Source organism: Thunnus thynnus, chromosome 18, assembly GCF_963924715.1.
Source record: "Thunnus thynnus chromosome 18, fThuThy2.1, whole genome shotgun sequence".
Lineage (NCBI taxonomy): Eukaryota > Metazoa > Chordata > Actinopteri > Scombriformes > Scombridae > Thunnus > Thunnus thynnus.
The window spans coordinates 3,956,579-3,975,189 of NC_089534.1; the positions used below are offsets into that span (position 1 = coordinate 3,956,579).

The 18,611-nt window shown below is 37.9% G+C and overlaps 2 protein-coding genes across 2 annotated transcripts; both read right to left on the reverse strand.

Moving 5' to 3' along the window:
* Window positions 1–652: 652 nt before the first annotated feature.
* On the reverse strand, window positions 653–5,686 carry LOC137168982 (uncharacterized). Its single transcript, XM_067571900.1, has 9 exons — window positions 5,215–5,686; window positions 4,703–5,035; window positions 4,290–4,562; window positions 4,114–4,176; window positions 3,716–3,808; window positions 3,586–3,614; window positions 3,280–3,333; window positions 2,829–2,897; window positions 653–1,499 (listed from the first exon to the last, which is right to left on the reverse strand). Exons 1-9 carry the CDS (start codon window positions 5,273–5,275, stop codon window positions 1,353–1,355), a joined length of 1,122 nt encoding a protein of 373 aa, XP_067428001.1. The 5' UTR covers window positions 5,276–5,686; the 3' UTR covers window positions 653–1,352.
* Window positions 5,687–6,208: 522 nt separating this feature from the next.
* On the reverse strand, window positions 6,209–17,512 carry LOC137168988 (uncharacterized). Its single transcript, XM_067571906.1, has 8 exons — window positions 16,779–17,512; window positions 16,228–16,554; window positions 15,801–16,085; window positions 15,562–15,612; window positions 15,104–15,160; window positions 11,971–12,063; window positions 11,856–11,884; window positions 6,209–7,609 (listed from the first exon to the last, which is right to left on the reverse strand). Exons 1-8 carry the CDS (start codon window positions 16,849–16,851, stop codon window positions 7,541–7,543), a joined length of 984 nt encoding a protein of 327 aa, XP_067428007.1. The 5' UTR covers window positions 16,852–17,512; the 3' UTR covers window positions 6,209–7,540.
* Window positions 17,513–18,611: the final 1,099 nt, after the last annotated feature.

The window sequence follows — 18,611 nt, forward strand, 5'->3', positions numbered from 1 at the left end:
GAACTTAAAAGGCGATTCTTGCTTTGCACTTTACATTTATTGCCTATTTTTTTACAACCTAACTTTGTTGAAAGGAGAAGAGGAACAACAGTTTATGTAGAGTCCGTTGGGACTCACCCAGATAGATGTGACAGTAGAGCAGAGGAGAGAGACTGAGATAACAATGTAACCGACCTGCGAACTGGTATTTGACTTGGGTTTTTTTTTCTTCCCAAAAACAAATCATTTTTAAAATATTTGTATGAAACAAATAACCGTATAAAACCCACTATTTGTGCTTTGCCAAATAATGTATTTGTATTCGGGCACACCCCTAACAGATACAAATACAAATACTGGGCTATCTGTACATCCCTAGTAGATTACAGACTAAAAAGCTGGAACAATATATGTAAAACCTAATAAATAAATAAAGACTTGGTATAATTTAGAGAAATGGCATTAGATCCCCAAACTGAACCAAACAGGAGAGATAAGGTACTGCAGCTATGGGCCTCAAAAGGATTAAAAACATAACACAAATGCTGATAAACAACACCGTGAACTCATTTCAGTCATTAGTCTCTACATAGGAGTTGGTGCAAAATACTTTTTTATAAGTATCTGCAAGTAAGGACTTATCTTTCAAAATTAAAAAAAACACACAAAAGTATTAAAGAAATGAACACTTTAATTAGCTTTTGGATTAAAAATCATGAAAATGTAATCAAAAACAATTTAAATTTATAAAACTCTTGAGAACAATATGTACACCAATAACAGCTTTCAACAAAAATGGATTTCTGAAATAGGAGATCAGCTGAATGAAGAAGAATGGAAACAAGTGTGCAGAGAAATTCACAGAACAATAAATTCTAAATATTAGAGGGAATTAGTGTGGAAATTATATACAAGGTTTTTTATTACTCCAAATGTACTTTGTAAAATTAACACATTAATGAAATCAGACTGCTGGAGAAAATGTGGGTATTCTCAATATGAAAAAAACAGTTAACCTGATACATATTCTTGGAAAATCACCACCAGAGCTGATGCAGGAAACAGACCAGTACCTATACAGAATATTCAGAATCGCAGCCCTGAAGCAAATTACAAGGAACTGACTTCAAGTCCATCAGTTTAAAGATGGAAAATAACAATACAGGAAATCTCAGAAATGGAGAGAGCAACATATAGAGTTATAGAGTGATATAGAGCGAAGAGACAGAGCATAAAAGACGAGATATGAGGCCACCAATTAACTTATGAAATTATTTAAACTTAGACTAACAAAATAATTTATAAAAGGACAGACGCAGATCTTGGGACTCACTTTATCAGTGTGAAAATCTATGTAATGATATGTACTGTAACTATACGTTGACCTTTTTGTTGTTTGGTTTGTTGACGGTAGCATAGAGGCTGCTGGGATCAGTGGAGTCTCCAGCAGAGGAAGAGGAAGCTTTCACAGTGCTGTAGGTCACTACATCATCACCTTCATCATCATTGTTAGTCTGTACCTGTGAAGCAAAAGAGGAAGAGCGCAATACATGAAATACACAAGATGACAGGAGAAAAGCAGAACAAGAGGTAGCTCTACAGAAAAACAACACGATGCAAAACAACATGATGACAACACTACATAAACACAGCACAATGCCTGATAATGAAATGCACCAAAACACAGAAACACAGCATAAAGCAGTGTCATGAGTCACAGCATGAGCACAACATACTCCAAAAATATAAACTGTAAAACAAAACCCCCCTACCACAGACTTCAACACAGTGAAAAATGACAGCTCTACAGAGCACATCAAAGCGTAATACCACACAGCGATGCAAGACAATGCAGCACAATGCTATAAAAATGGAAATTTGATCATCTACATCTGGGCAAATTCCACCTGCTGATGCAACACGTTCTCACTCCTGACTTGTCACATACCGAAGCTTGGTCAGGACCCTGTGGCGTCACTTTTTAATGCACTGGGTACCCCTTTAGCATTATTTTTCGACTGTCACTGTTAAAAAATAATTATATTTTATGGTGTGACAATGTGGTGGTTAAGGTCTGGTTAGGTTTAGGCACAAAAACCACTTGGTTAGGGTTAGGGAAGGATCACGATTTTACAACATTATCATTCATTCATTCATCATGTTACTGTCCACCTGACTACCAAATACCAACTCCAACTCCAGCTAGTCTACAGCTAACTGTGTCTGTTTGCTGTTTGGTGCTGAGCAGGTAGTGTACAGCTGGATGAGAGCGCTAAGAGTGAACCAGAACAGTAAAGTAAGCCGGACAGCTAAACAATGAGCTGAAACTTGCTATAAAGCTCCGTAAAGCCGAGAGGAGCCGCTGATTATTCTGTAGGTTCATCACAACTAGTGACACCTCTCAAATTACACATTGTCAGCTCATACATTGCTTTAAAAATAGCAAAGGCATACTTGGACTGAGCCAGACTGGCTAAATTACTGCTTGTGCCCCTGTGGTTTAATGGCCAGTAACAGTAGCTGAAGCTGTTAGGTGGGTCAGCTAATTGTGTGGTGAAAGCTAACATGCTCTCTCAAAGCCTGAAACATGGGCTAAGTGAGTGATAAACGTGCTATGTGCTAGAATTTGGTGTCTAAGGTGTCCCCTTGCTTCGTGGGATGATTAAAACAGCCAGAATGATGCTGAGTCAGTCCCTTTTTATAGGCATGGGGGAGTGGCAATGATTAAGAGGCTGACGCTGAGAGTGTTCCTTATAGTGAGACATTCAACCTCTGGGGTCATACAGTACAGTATAAATGTTTTTTCTTCATGCAGTAACAGCACCAGTATATCCAAACACACAGCTTACCCGGGCTTTACTGTTGGTCGACTTGATGTAGTTGATGGAGGCGTAGGAAACACCATCTTCAGGATCAGCCTGCACAGTGAAGACAACATTATGACTGATCAAATTTATGCTGAGTCATGCTTCTTACTGTCCTCTATCCATCCTTATTAAATCTCTTACAGTCTGTCTTTTAACCTTTTTGACTTCATGTCCCTTTTAGAGTGTGTGTGTGTATGATGCCTGTGCACGCAGTTATTATTCACACATGCATGACTTGCTGCTTCGAACTTCTACTGTATTCTAGTTTAGTTTTTGTGCATAGTTTTACTTCCCCTTTTCTCTCTTGCAAAGGGAAGTTAAATTCATTTAGAGAAAAAATGTAACCGTTGTCTTACTGCTCCATTTTAGAAAAAAAAAAAAAATATATAAAAAAGGTGAGTGTAACTGTACTGGTTGTGCTGTGTGATCTCACCGTGTCCTCCTGACTGGTTTCTGGTGTCTGAGTCACTGGGTTTAAGCTCGGTCTCTGGAAAAATACAGTTTTCCATTTACATCAATGGCTGCTTATAGAACATACTGTGAATCATACTTGTTAGTAAAGGAATCCCTAATCCTTGCAGGGTCAGTGTCATGCTCTACTTCTGTTTTTCCTTTTCAAATATCCATCTCAAGCTATATATGAAATACAATAACGGTACAGATTATTCTTCAAACGCTGGTCTCTTTTTTTGAAAGTCATAACTGTATAAACATTTGATTATTAAGTTTTAAAACTCACAATGCTGTCATCCAACTGTGTTCTGTTCCCTGATAAGACAAATGAGAGAGTTGACTTTAGCTTCCGCAGTGGAAATTCAGGTTAATCAAAAGTTCTTATTTATAAAAGTTCAATCTGTGAATGCTCTCACCTTTAGTTTTCTTCCATCTTATGAATGCCACAACAATTATTAAGAGTGCAGCTAAACATACAGCCATGACAACGAACCATCTCCAATCTAGAACTGTAAGAAAAACATGTTTGTTTACAGTTTTCTTTCCTTTTAAACATCCTAAAAGAGAATTAATACATGAATACTGTTTACTAGAACTAGAGCAACCAGATCCTAGTAAGATGTTGAATAATTTCATTATATAAGTATGCAGATTGTTTTGAATGTGGCCTGAGAAAATTCATTGACCTCTTACAGAACTGTTTCAAAGATGCCTGTTTTCTGCTTTACTTCTTTTTATACAAATCCAACCTAATCCCTACATAAAAGATATCAAAATACTGCAAATAGAGATATGCAAAGTGTTAAGTCTCTACCGGGTAGTTTTGTTGGATCATCATTGCGTGCAGATGGTTTGTTTTCCTCCATTGTCATGTTTCCTGTTGGTATAGGTGAACATGAAATTAAATAAGAAAACACAAAAAAAGATGAGAAAATATCTATTTTTTTATCATCTACAGTAACTTTAAATCCACCAAATAAACAAACTTACTGTGTTTCTCAGATGAGGACTGAGGGGTGAAGTTAAACAGCAGTACCCCTCCTTTACTTTCAGTCACTTTACACTTAAATAACTCAGAATAATGTGACGTCTGATTAAGATTAGAAGCCGTAAATATCACAGCGGCTCCGCAGGAACCTTTCTCCAGGTTTGTGAAATCCTCCCTGTTACCGTCATACAGCCACTCCACTGTGTCTTGACAGTATTCATATTTCAACACAGAGCAGGTTAATGTCACCTTATCATCATCCTGATGTTCATAAACTGGGGAGATATTGTGAGAAAAAGACAACAAAAATAAAATTAACTTCATCACTGTAATTATAATCACTGTAATGTTTCAGTATATTGTTTTAACAAGACAGTTTGAGCTGAAAACATGAAAGAATGATGTAAATACTCACTGTTAATAACAGACAGATAAACTTTAGCATCTTGACCTTGTGGTTGTCCTGATCTGTCATACTGTCTGCAGCTGTAACGACCAAAATCATCAAGTGTGACCTTCTTTATAACCAGAGAACAGTTCACTGTAACACTCAGTCTGGCTGATTTAGCTTTGGCATTTTCACCAATCTGCCCAAGTTTAATCAGCTCTACTACTGGTGAGTATTCTTCTCTACTGTATGTCCAGGTAGTGCCGTCACATTTGTCCTGATCATTTATCACATTTTTACAAGGCAAAGTGACTTCATCTCCATCTCTGACAGTGATGTAAGAATCTTGTGCTGTTACTGCTGTTGAGAAGATGAGAGAGAAATATGAAAAATTAACCTAAAGAAGGACATGACTGTTAGATTCACAGTTAATGTGAGGATAAGTTTAAATACAAGACATTCATAAATATGTATTATCCACTAAACTCTCTGTGTTAAATACAAGAGGGTAGTAACTGAAGTATAATATGTATCCTTACCTCTAAACTGAAACACCAGAATCAGAAATAAAGATATTTTAATCCATCTGAATTCATCCATCTTGTTGTTCTGACGCACTGAACGGTCAAAGTTTCTCAACTAGTGCTTCTTTAAAAGAGAGACCCAGCATCTACTTCCTGTTATTAGTAAAGTGTCACTTCCTTATAGTGACTTGAGTGTTTTTTTCCCTTCTTTCAGTTGAAGAGTTTATGTAGACACAGCCTCCTATTCTCATCTCTCTAAATATCTTATAGATATTGAAACAGGCAAAGAGTCAGGTGTAGTTCAGTGTGGAGATAAAAGCCTCTGATGTGTTTTTTTAGTTCTCAACCTGTCGGATGATGTGGAGAAAATCTGCTCCTCTGACTGGACGGATCAAACTCCTCCCTCAGTCACAGTTCAACAAGAGAAACGTCACTCACAGCAGAAAACTTCATAGTATGAGCTGAGAACTGGCGTTGATAGTGACGTCTTTCCTAACCCACCAACCACAACCACAACACTCCTCCTTTACATTGTAGTGTCTCTGCGTCAAAGTACTTCCCATCTATAACCACAAGCTCTCTTCATATAATTCTTTTGAAATCGGCGTCATTCTTTTCTCACTTTCTGTGCACAGGGATAGTATTTGCATTTTTAGAGGTAAAAACATTATCACAACTTGCATTCTTACTTTGCAGCTTGTAACATTAGAAACACTGATGTGAGCTGATGCAAAGTTTTAGCAGTAAATAAAACAGAAGGAAGTCAGTAGATTTAACAAGGTCTGTTACAGTTTTCATTCATTTTAGACTTGGTTTGGTTGTTGGTTTGAGGAGGAGCACTGAGGAAGTTGGAAATTAAACTGTCAAGGCGATAAAATACAGCTTATTAAAAACTTCCTGGTGATGTTTGACACCACACATGAACACAAAAGTGAGTCAAACTCCTCGCCCACCAGAATATGAAGCATAGCACAGGAAATTACTGTTAGAAAAAACAAATGTGGTGATATTTTAGTGGTTTGAGAATTGTTTGTTCCTCACTGCAGTTAATATTTTTCATTAAGAACTGAGAGGGAAGTGTTTTGGTGTGAATGTGGGTACAACATCAACCGAACTCTGGAGGTTTTACCCTCTAATGATGACCAAGTTTGCATCATAAGGTTCTTGGGAACAAACACTTTATTAACACATCAGAAAAGCTGCTGCTCTTTGGGCGCATGTCAAACTTCAGTGGTTGCTCAGTGTTGTTGCTTTTCTGTCTTCTTCTCAGCAGTTTTGCTTCTTTCACTGTAATATGTGATCATATTCATGTACCTGTTGTTTAGGGTTGTAATGATAAGGCTCTACAGTATATGTTGCAAGACAAAAACGTGGCTTCTTTCAAAGTCTGAGTGACAGCAGTCCAGCCAATAACAACAAAATAAAATGATGGACATATTTTTCTGGGTCTTGTTTAGACAGAAACTTTTAATCATCACTATGTTTTGAAAGTGGTAGCAGGGTGATTTTGTACCTAAGCTGATGTGGCTGTTCAAGTTGAGGTCACAGTCCATGACGAATGCCCAGGTTTTGATGACTTTACTTTTCAAAAAAAGGGATTTAGCATAAGCACTGACCCTTGATCTGTCTTCTTTGACCTTAAAACAATTATTTCAGTGTTATTTTTGATTATTGGGATGAAATTTGGGGTATCTGCATCATTACAGTAAGATATTTGAGCCAGTTTGAGCTTACATACTAACATTAGAGGCCCAATAATGTTTGACCCTTGGCGAACTCACTTTGCAACAATCACTTCTTAGAATCAGGGGCAGCATGTATTATCTTCAGATAACATTTCCTAGTTCTTCGTTCCTAACCGACCTCTCATTTCGTCTAAACAAACAAGGGGCGAGACATCTTACTTAAAACAGAACAATGTGGTTATAGCATATAAAAGGTCATAGATAAGGTCAAGAGTGAATCATGCTCTTTTACAGACAAAATTGATCAGTTGAATACACTTCTACACTGGATTAATGATCGTCAAACTATTAAAGGGGCCATATTATGAAAAACTCACTTTCTCAGTGCTTGTGTGTATACTGTACTATACTGTGTGTATATATACACTCTGACACACTCACACTGAAAACTCACAAATCACAACCCTACTTCTTTGACCTTTAGGTTTCTGCTGCTGCACATTCAACACAATCACAGATAATCTAATGTATACAAATAAATGAATTTGTTACTCCCCAAAAGAGCCCTGAACTCCCAGATTTTCCTCCCAGCTGACTGTTGAAGTTTTAAAACTGAGCACAGGTCACAGTGGAGTCAGCAGAACCTGAACGCACCATCAGATATTTACCTGACTGGCTGCTGGACCAGAACGCTTCGCTGTTCGGCTTCTTACTGAGTTTAAAACCTGCACAAACACAAACAGTGAGACATTCACAGTCCTGCACTGACTTACAGTCTCTTAATGTACACATTTGTCTTTTTATACATCAGTTCAGTTGTTATTTTCAACTCACAATGTTGAAACCATCAGGTGGTCTCTGGTTCCCTGGAAAATAAATCACAGAGTAACATTTCAGCTCTAAAGTTAGTTTGTTTTACACTTAACAAATGTTAGAAGAACAGTAATCACAGTGATGAGGAGGAGTTCAGCCACACGCATCACCAACATCATGTAGCTCAGAGTAGAATAATGTACGAATTGTGGAATATAGAAATGTGTCACTGAAGAAAGTTTTAGTTTTAGAAGAAATGAGTGCAATAACCAGAATGCAATATTGACATCGAGTTGGTCTGATGATAGTTACCAGAATTCATCTTTAATTCTCTCCACTGTAAGGCAGAGTAGCAGCAGTAGATAGCTCCTTGCGTTAGCCAATGCAACAGCTGGCTTGTTGTAGCAGCCTGAAGGACTCTTTATACATCCATGGAAGGACTGTTGTTAAGCTAATGGGAGAAATGATCTGGGCTGTGCAGCGCAGCAGCAGCAGGACACCACCAGGGAGCGGCTGGAGCGAGAAGCAACCTGAGAAACAACCAGGAGAGTTAGCTTGTTTGTCATTGTTGCTAATGATGTCAGACTGGTTAAACAGCAGCCATAAAGTTCTGTTAACTAACAGATGACCAATAGTCACAAATGGATGTTATGACATGAATACTTCATCTCCATGATAGAAAGAAGAAGACATCAGATAACGTAAGTCAGATGCAGCTTCTCTCTCTCTGTCTCTTTGGTCGCTAATTTCATCTCTGATGGTTAAATGTCTCTGTGTCGCTGTTGTGTGAATTTATCTCTTAACAACAACAATTTATCTTAACAAGAATGCAGCAGCGATATATATATATATATATATATGTATATATAATGTGTTGTGGGTAGTTTTCTTGTTGAAGTTACAGTGAGTTGTCTGGACTCGCTCATTTATGTGGAATTGATCCCGTTTTTAAATGAGTGGGATTAAAAGGGATTTTGAAGGGCAACGATCAAACCAGCATCTAACGGGTCCGAAGTGACTTCTGTAGGTATGTTTACATGCTGTTTGATGTGCTGCAGCTGAGCAGCTAATTAGCATCTAGCTGCTAACTGATGTTAGCGGTGAATGTTTGTTTGGTGGCTTGTTCAACAAGCTGAAGGACAACACGTGTGTTCATGTTTCTAAGTTATCATCAAGTTTTGATGATGTGGACAGAGGCTGTTTTATTCACTACCGTGTTTAAAAGAGGAAGGTATCATGCCTCATATTGCAATAATTGAGCATTGAATATTTCATATATTTTATTTTATTTTATTTAAACATTGGATATCTTAAATGTTGTTTGTCTTGAATGTTTTTATTTAAGACCATGGGCAAAAGTTCATTGCTGTTTCGTGCTGTAAGTTACAGAATAAATAGAAATCAAAGTTTTATTTATCTCTCACTTTTTTTTGCTGATCCTAGAAATTATCCGATCTGTGACTCAAATCCGTGATATGATCCGAACCGTGAAATTTGTGATCCGTTGCACCCCTAGTGTTAACATGTCAGCTTTGTAGACTATATTTTGGATGTCGTGCACATAGATCAGAGTGTATAAGTCATGTATTTGATACATGCATTAATACTTTCTGATGTGAACCTACACTTTTAGATCTGTGAATGTTTTTAGTGTTCAGTCTTTCTAGTATTCAGCACTGATCTGTTCCTGTATCACATTATAAGCTTTGTGGTACTTTATATATTTCTGCATACTAAGAAAATACCTAGGAAACATGTGTAAATCATGTGATATCTTGTCTGTTTTTGATGAGAACATAAAGCTGTTGTCACAATAGAACAATACTATAAATTTGAATTTCACTTTGTAGGTAAAATCACTCATCTGAACCACTCCACGGCTAAAATGATGAGCTCTTCTTTGTTGAGAAACAATATGTATATGCTAAATGTCTTAAAAGAAGCAGCCTTTACACCACTCAGGGGTTTTTGTTTTTAAAAGCAAATTGTTTTATTGGCATATAAAATTGCCCCCCACCCCTCCGATTTCATCAGGTGGGGGACAATGATGTAGTTTGATGCCGTATGTTGGTTTTCCTCCTGTCCTCCCCAAATTTTTGAGTCACCAGCCGCCACTGGTGTGGGGGTTGAATGCAGCTCATTTCTGTAGGATACAGCAGAAAGGCCAATATACATACAGTACATTATATACAAACTTTGTATGAAGTTTGGTGTTATTATCATTTATTTTACAATAATTATAGGTCTTATATTTATAATTCAGTAGTGGGGATGACCTATGAGGGAAAGGGAAAAAATGGAGTGAGGGTGACAGTTTAGTGATAAAGTGCTGTAGAAAAATACCATCAAAACTAAAATTGTATCTGTATCCTCATTGTATCTTTGAGGTCAGTTTTGCTGAGAAATGAGAGGTGTGTCAAGTGTTTTGGTGAGAATGTGGAAACAACAGCAGCAGAGCTCTGGAGGTTTTACCCTCTAATGATGACCAGATAAGAATCAGAAACACAAGAAGCTCACAGGAACAGACAGTCAACACTTTATGAAAAGACAAAGAGGAATTTTTTGCTGAAATCTACTTTAATCTCTGGAAGGTTTTAGGTATCTGAGACTCCAGCAGTGCACGTTAATACATACTGATGCTGAGTTAACTTGTTTATACTTAGTTGAGCTTCAGTTCAGGCAGCTTTACATTTAATATGAAGGTTTTTCATGCTATATGCACACTGCAGAGGTGACTTTGGTCATTTGTATTAACACTCATCACAATCAAGCAGTAACTACCACAGCTTGAGGCTTCAAACCGGCTCTGTCCATCTTTATATGCAGCCTATGATCACAATGCATTGTCATGTTCTTTAACACTGCTGAATGTAGATTGAATTATTGGATTTCTGTGCATTCAAAGGTAAGTTTGAGTGTATTTCTATTTGTATTTAGACACATTTTAGATCCAAGTGTGAATAGAGGGAAGGTTTAGAGGTGAAAGAACAGACAGATAAGGGAAGTTGTAGTCTGAGTAGAAGCAGGAAGTCTATAGCTGAAAATATCCACCTTTCATTATCAGTCAGAACACTGTTAGTACATGAAATAATTACACAACAGAATTAACTGTTAAATATTTCTTTATTTGCAAATTATATTATTATCAGATATAATAAAGAGAAGACTGTTACTGACTGCAGTAAGACTCAAAGCTCATTCAAACCAAACACATGTTGGCTTCCTGACAAACATGTTAACAATGATAAATGAAAGTTAAAATTAATTCTTCTGTAAACTTAAACATGAAACTGAGCTGAAGCTGCTGCAGCTTAAAAAGCAGCAACAAAAGTCTTAAAGTCAAGTCTAAATTCTTCCACTTGAAGCAGATTTAAGGAAGTTAAAATAGTTCAAATATGAGAAAAGTTTGAGAAATAATGCAGGAAAAGACATTTAATGAAACTCACAGCTTCTTAACAAGAGATAAAATCCAGATTTGAATATTGTTGTCCAAGTCAGACTAAAAATAAAAATTTCTCAGCACACAAAACATACAAATCTCAAAGTGATCTTATGATTCTTTCTTTATGTAAAGAATTCAACTACTCATGTAAAACTGAGACCATATTAATGATATAACAGCAAGGGAGTCATTTCTCTGGTGAGTTGATGTTGGTGTGGAAGTCGTTGATCAGTGGAGTCTGACAGAAGTAGAAGGTTCTCCAAAGTTTTCATACTTCACCGCACCATCATCTTCATCATTCTGCTCCTGTGAAAAACAACACAAAGAAACCCACTCTGACACACTCACACTGAAAACTCACAAATCACAACCCTACTTCTTTGACCTTTAGGTTTCTGCTGCTGCACATTCAACACAATCACAGATAATCTAACATATACAAATAAATGAAGTTGTTCCTCCCCAGAAGAGCCCTGAACTCCCAGATTTTCCTCCCAGCTGACTGTTGAAGTTTTAAAAGTGAACACAGGTCACAGTGGAGTCAGCAGAACCTGAACGCACCATCAGATATTTACCTGACTGGCTGCTGGACCAGAAAATATAAATCCTGCACAAACACAAACAGTGAGACATTCACAGTCCTGCACTGACTTACAGTCTCTTAATGTACACATTTGTCTTTTTATACATCAGTTCAGTTGTTATTTTCAACTCACAATGTTGTCATCAGGTGGTCTCTGGTTCCCTGGAAAATAAATCACAGAGTAACATTTCAGTTCTAAACTTACAGTTTGTTTTAGACTTAACAAATGTTGGTCTGAATTTTCTCACCTCGAGCTCTGAAGAGAAGAACAGTAATCACAGTGATGAGGAGGAGTTCAGCCACACGCATCACCAACATTATGTAGCTCAGAGCAGAACAATCTGTACGAGTATTAATTAGAGAAACAACATGACAGTAAAGGAAGTATGTACATTTGAAATATTTTGGTAGGTTGTCACATTTAATAATCAGGTTCATGTGAGCTGTGGAAATAAAAACCATGGAAATAAAAGATTCACTAGTTGCATTTGTACAGCAGTGTATTGCTGCCACCATAACAAAAAATATTTTTTCAGTTTCTTGATATAACAAGAAAACATTCTGAGAAAAACTACTTGTTAAATTATGCAAGTTATGCAGCACATTGCTGCTCCTTATGGGCTCAAGAGCTCAAGAAGATATTATGATATCGACTGCAGTTGGACCTCATGTTATGAAAAATGACAGACAGGTAGAAACAGGAAGAAAAAGAGGAGCCTTATATGCCAGGGGAGATATTTACTGTGTGCTCACCCATGTAACTTATGCCCATGTAATGTGCGCATGCATGTCACCATGGTTACACATATATGCCTTGATGGTTCATGTCCAGAAGCTGGATTTCATGGTAGTTTATATACATTTCAAGCATTTGTTTCACACCAGCCTAAACTAGATGATAATTGGTCGACTTTCTGGGGAAGACCTGGTCTGATTAGGAGAGATGATGTCAGAGTCTGCTCTCCCCCTCACCTGTTGCTGTGGGAATTATCCAATCATTCAGTCTCACTCTCTGCTCTGCCACACCCCTCATTAGTTCAACCACTTTCACCCGGTGCTCCCACCTGCTCATCATCTCCAATCAAGCCAGTATATAAGCTGCCTTGGCCCACTCCCTCTTTGTCAGATTGTCTATGCCACTATGCTAAGTCGTCTTGCCTGCATCTTCGGCCTGCCTTCCTGGTTCCTGATCAGCTCGTCTCTGGCCATCGCTCCTCGTCTCTGCCCTGGTAAACCCACCAGCCTTCTGTCCCTGACTCTGAGTTCTGCCTGCCTGTTCCCTGGTCTTTGTCTGCTTGTGGTTGAGAGACGTTCCGATTCCTGCTCTGCCATCGTCTCTGGTTACATCTGCTCTGCTGCCTGCTGCTGAAGCAGTCCAGTCCATGACGCCCTGCCTACTGCCTTCCAGCAGTGAGTACCCCCCCTCGTACACTGCTGCTTCCCCCGGAGCTCTGGACTAGAGACTGTTCTTGTGCAGTGTTGCATCTTTCCCTCTTCGACACTGATCAAGCCTGCTTTAGAACTGTTGGACTGTTGCCAGTGCTGTGGTTTGTCTGCCTTGGGAGTGGAAGATCGGGGTTTGATTCCTGGTGGAGCCATACTCATCAGAACTGTTTCTCTGACTGTGCTACTATTGTCTTGACGTTGTGTGGGATAAAGACTGTAAAATTTATATTGGTGTCATTTGTGCTGCAATTGGGTCCATTCTATACCCGTTAGACATCCATCCCACTTTGGATGGAGCTGCTCTCATATCTAGAAATATGGCTGAGTTTATTAGTAGACCAAAACCATGACAACCCAGAGTTGAGACCAGGAGGCAGAGCTGCAGTCCTACACGCTTCTCTGTGCTTCCATTAGAGCAGCCCAAAACCAGAGACTGTCTGTCCCCTGACCACTCAAATCAATTCAATCTAAAATAAACATGTAGAAATGTAATGAATTAACACCACCACTGTAATAGTACAATATTAGATCTCTGTCATCTGAAACTGTATTAGTAAACAATCTAATCTCAGATTATCATATTGCTTTATTTTGTCATGAAGAATGTCAGCCTAAATGAATCCACTCCCCCCCAGTCATATTAATACTCACATTCCTTGAGATAGCAGCCATTTTCAACTCAAGCTTAATCATCAACCCTATTCCTGAACTTAATTACTGATCAGAAAGTCTTGTTCTTAGTCTCTCTCACCCAACCTGCAAAACTTTACGTCCATTTCTATTTGTTATAATGTACCGTCCTCCTGGTCTATACTCTGAATTTTTATCTGAATCCTCAGAGTTTTTATCAAACTTAGTCCTTAGTGCAGATAAAGTAATTATAGTAGGTGATTTTAATATTCATGTGGACGTTGATAATAGTCTCAGCGCTGCGTTTATCTCATTAGACTCAATTGGCTTCTCTCAGTGTGTAAATAAACCCACTCACTATCTTATTGAATTCCTGTTACAGGAGCACACGCCATTAGACAAACATGTCTTCACTAGATGTCTATCTGATAGTGCTGTAGCTACATTTAAGGAAGCAATTGTTGTAGTGCCGCAGGATAATGGGAGTAACACTCGACTCCATTACCCCTTTAAAAAAAGACGATAATAAAATATGAGGTTCGCTCCTTGGTATAACTCCCAACAACACAAATTAAAGCAAACATTGTGAACATTTGTCAGAATATGGTGTTCCACCAAACTGGAAGACTCTGGTTTAGTCTGGCAGGATAGTCTTAACACATAGGAAGGTCCTTTGTAAGGCCAGAGCCGCCTATTACTCATCATTAATAGAAGAGAATAAAAACAGTCCGAGGTTCCTCTTCAGCACTTTGGCTAAGAGTCATAACTGTATTGATCCATGTATTCCTATAGCTCTCAGTAGTAACGACTTCATGAGCGTCTTTTAATGATAAAATTCTAACTATTAGAGAAAATTCATCAACTCCTGCCCTCAACGGGCACCGATTTATCCACAAACACAGGAACCTTAGAGGTAAAAGTGCATTATATTGAAAAGTGTTCCTAATATTTTTTCCATCCCATTAACATACATGAGGGAGACAAAATATTAGGAACACTTTTCAATATAATACACTCCAGTACATCACCATCCACTATGAACTAAATATTAACATGAAGTAGAATTATCACCTTTCTGACAATGTCAACGAAAACTGAAACTATATAAACTTTGTAAAAGTAGAATTTATGGCAGAGCTGTTGTTCCTAATAAAGTGCTTGGTCAGTGTTCAGTATATGACATACACTATATATAATTTATAGTAGACGGGGTTGGAAGATAATATGAGGCTTCAGCTTTCTCAGTTAGTCAAATAAAGTAACAGAGAGATACTGTAAAGCAACATACAGAAAATGTTGAGTTACCTTGTGGTGTAATTGTAGCATCTTTGGTTGCAGATGTTGCTGTTATGGCGTCTGCACCTGGACAAATAAACAAAGCCCAGAAATTATACAACTAGAAAATACTTCATGTTTATCATCTGCAGTACCTCAATGAGAGAATATCATCTTAAAACTTCAAATCTATAAAATACACAAATATTTTATGTAAATCTTTACATCAGTCTGAAGTGATTTTAAACAGCTCATCATATTCTCACCCGTTTTCTCAACTGTGGTCCAACAGCTGAAGATTAACAGCTGCACTATTCTGTCATCATGTGTCACAATACACTTTTTGCAATTTGAACTGATTAAAAGTCTTTGGGAAAGAATGTCTACATCTACACTAGTAAACAGCTGTTTTCACATATTGCCGGGGCAGCAGTGGTTGAATACATTGAATAAAATGTTGAATACATATGAGTGACTTTGTTGCTCACCTTCTTGTGGTGTTGATGTTGTTTCAGGCTCTGTTGTTGTTTCAGCCACACCTGACAGATTAAATAACAAAAACCAACAAACTTTACAGTGACAAAAACACATTGTTCACCATCTGCTGTGACTAAATGAGAAACATTTATATCAACCTAAAACTTAAAATACATCAAATAAATAAATGCAGTTTTGTCATTTTTCATATCAGAATAAAGTGATTTTAAACAGCTCATCATCTTCTCACCTGGTTTCTCACATGACAACTGAGGACTGATGTTATACAGCTGCACTTTTCCATTGTTGGGATCTGTGACTTCACACTTCAGTAACTCATGATTTGATGTGCAAATAAAATGAGAAGTCAGGAAGGACACAGTGACTGAACAGGTAGACTGTGATGTCTTCAAGTCTTTGTTTTCTTTGTCCACATCTTTACCCTGATACACCCACTTCACTGTGTGTCTACACTGTCCACGTTTCAACACAGAGCAGCTTAACGTCACCTCATTATTGTTCTTATATTCAGTCACTGGTGAAGATGGAGATATTGTGAGAGAAAGACAACAAGAGTCAGATTAACTTCATCACTGTGATCATAATATTTGTAATGTTTCAGTATATTGTTCTAACAAGACAGTTTGAGCTGAAAACATTATGATGTAAATACTCACTGGTAACAACAGACAGATCAACCTGAGAGACTTGACCTTGTTGTCGTCCTGATTTGAGCTGTCTGCAGGTGTAACGACCAGCATCCTCAACTGTGACCTTCTTTATAACCAGAGAACAGTTCGCTGTAACACTCAGTCTGTCTGATTTAGCTTTGGCTTCTTCACCAATCTGCCCAAGTTTAATCAGCTCTACTGTTGTGTTTCTTGAAGCACTGAAGAGCCAGGTAGTACTGTTACATTTATCCTGATCAGTCATCACATTTTGACAAGACAAAGTGACTTCATCTCCATCTCTGACAGTGAAGGAGGAATCTTGTCCAGTTATGTCTGCTGAGAGATATGAGAGAGGAATATGAACAATTAACTGAAATAAATGGAAATATGACTGTCATGTTCATTGTTAGTGTGAGGATCATTTTAGATACAACAGAACTTTCTAAATGTGTCTCATCTTCAGTTTTCAGTTCATTAAACTCAACATATTAACAACTAACAACATACTCGTCTCAATTTAAGAAGGTTAATAAAATACTAATTTTATTTTTTCTTACCTGAAAACTGAAGCACCAGTATCAGAAACATTTGAATCCGTCTGAATTCAACCATCCTGCTTCTCTCTCTCATCGATCTCTGGTTCTCTTAACTGTCGCAGTCTCTAAAGTAATGTGTGAAGTAAGGCGTCTTCTTCCTGTCATTTGTACATCTGACACTTCCTCTTCCTCACTCTGCTGCATGTACAGTCCAGGCAGTAAGTATTTGGACAGTTACACAGTTTTTGTTCTTCAGGCTCTGTGTTTCAGCACATTCAATCTGTAATAAAACATTGAATACTGCATTAAAGTACCAAGTCTCAGCTTTAATTAGAGTAGTAACTGTAACTGTAAATGTCCAAATACTTACTGTCTGGACTGTATGTAGGCAGACTGATCAGAGTTTTGTCTCTGAATTCTTTTGCAACCAAAAACTAATTAACATATTTACTTTTGACAGTTTAGTTCTTATTCACTGTGACTGACAAGACATTGACTCACATTTCTTGATCAGTAATATGATGGGTAAGCAGCACTAAAGAGGTCAGAGATCAGATGTCACAGCTGTCTGACAAAGATCCTGTGAAACTGGGATGTAATCACGGATCACAAGGTAAAGAAATATGTTTCTGCAGTCAGAGCAGCCATATTAAACCATATTAAGATTCAACAAGTGCACACTGTGTTCATTCCCACAGTGTATTTGTGACAACGACGTGTTTAACCTCCTGAAAAGAAGAAGAGGAAGTTTAAGGTGTGAAGACTGTTAAGTTAGGTAAATGGTTGCAGTAACGCAACTGTTCTTAGGAAACACACAGACAGACATGTTAATCCATCTGAATTCAACCATCGTGCTTCACGATCCTTCTTTGTCGATATCTTCAGAACAAGAGATCGACGCTCTCAACTGTCAGTCTGTAAAGTAGTTTGTGTTGTAGAGAGATACAGCATCTACCTCCTGCAGTTAGTGTGATGTCACTTCCTCATAGTGACACTTAGTCTTTTGTCAGACGATGGATTTACTGTATTTTCATCCAAACAGTCAAAAACTCATTTTTACTTTGACATTTGTAACATTTAGTTCTGTCTCATCCACAGTGTGGAAGTGAATTGAGGAAGTTGAGCGTGTGCAGACTATTAGGTAAGATAAATGTTTGCAATAATGCAGCTCTTCTTTTCTGTAGATAGTGTTTATTAGAAAACAGACAGGATTCATGGTGACGTCTGACAGCACACATGAACAGACAGGTGAAGAGTCAAACTTTGACTCTTGATGCTCAACATGGTGCAACATGGTGATACTGTAGCAGCTGTAAAAGAACAGATAAGATGATGTTTTAGTGGTCTGAGACCTGTTAGTTCCTCATTGTATCTTTGAGGTCATTTTTTCTGAGAAATGAGGTGTGTCAAGTGTTTCAGTGAGAATGTGGAAACAACAGCAGCAGAGCTCGGGAGGTTTTACCCTCTAATGTTGACCAGATAAGAATCAGAAACACAAGAAGCTCACAGGAACAGACAGTCAACACTTTATGAAAAGACAAAGAGGAATTTTCTGCTGAAATCTACTTTAATCTCTGGAAGGTTTGAGGTCTCTGAGACTCCAGCAGTGCACGTTAATACATACTGATGCTGAGTTAACTTGTTTATACTTAGTCGAGCTTCAGTTCAGGCAGGTTTAACATTTAATATGAAGGTTTTTCATGCTATATGCACACTGCAGAGGTGACTTTGGTCATTTGTATTAACACTCATCACAATCAAGCAGTAACTTCCACACCTTGAGGCTTCAAACTGGCTCTGTCCGTCTTTATATGCAGCCTATGATCACAATGCATTTGTATTTAGACACATTTT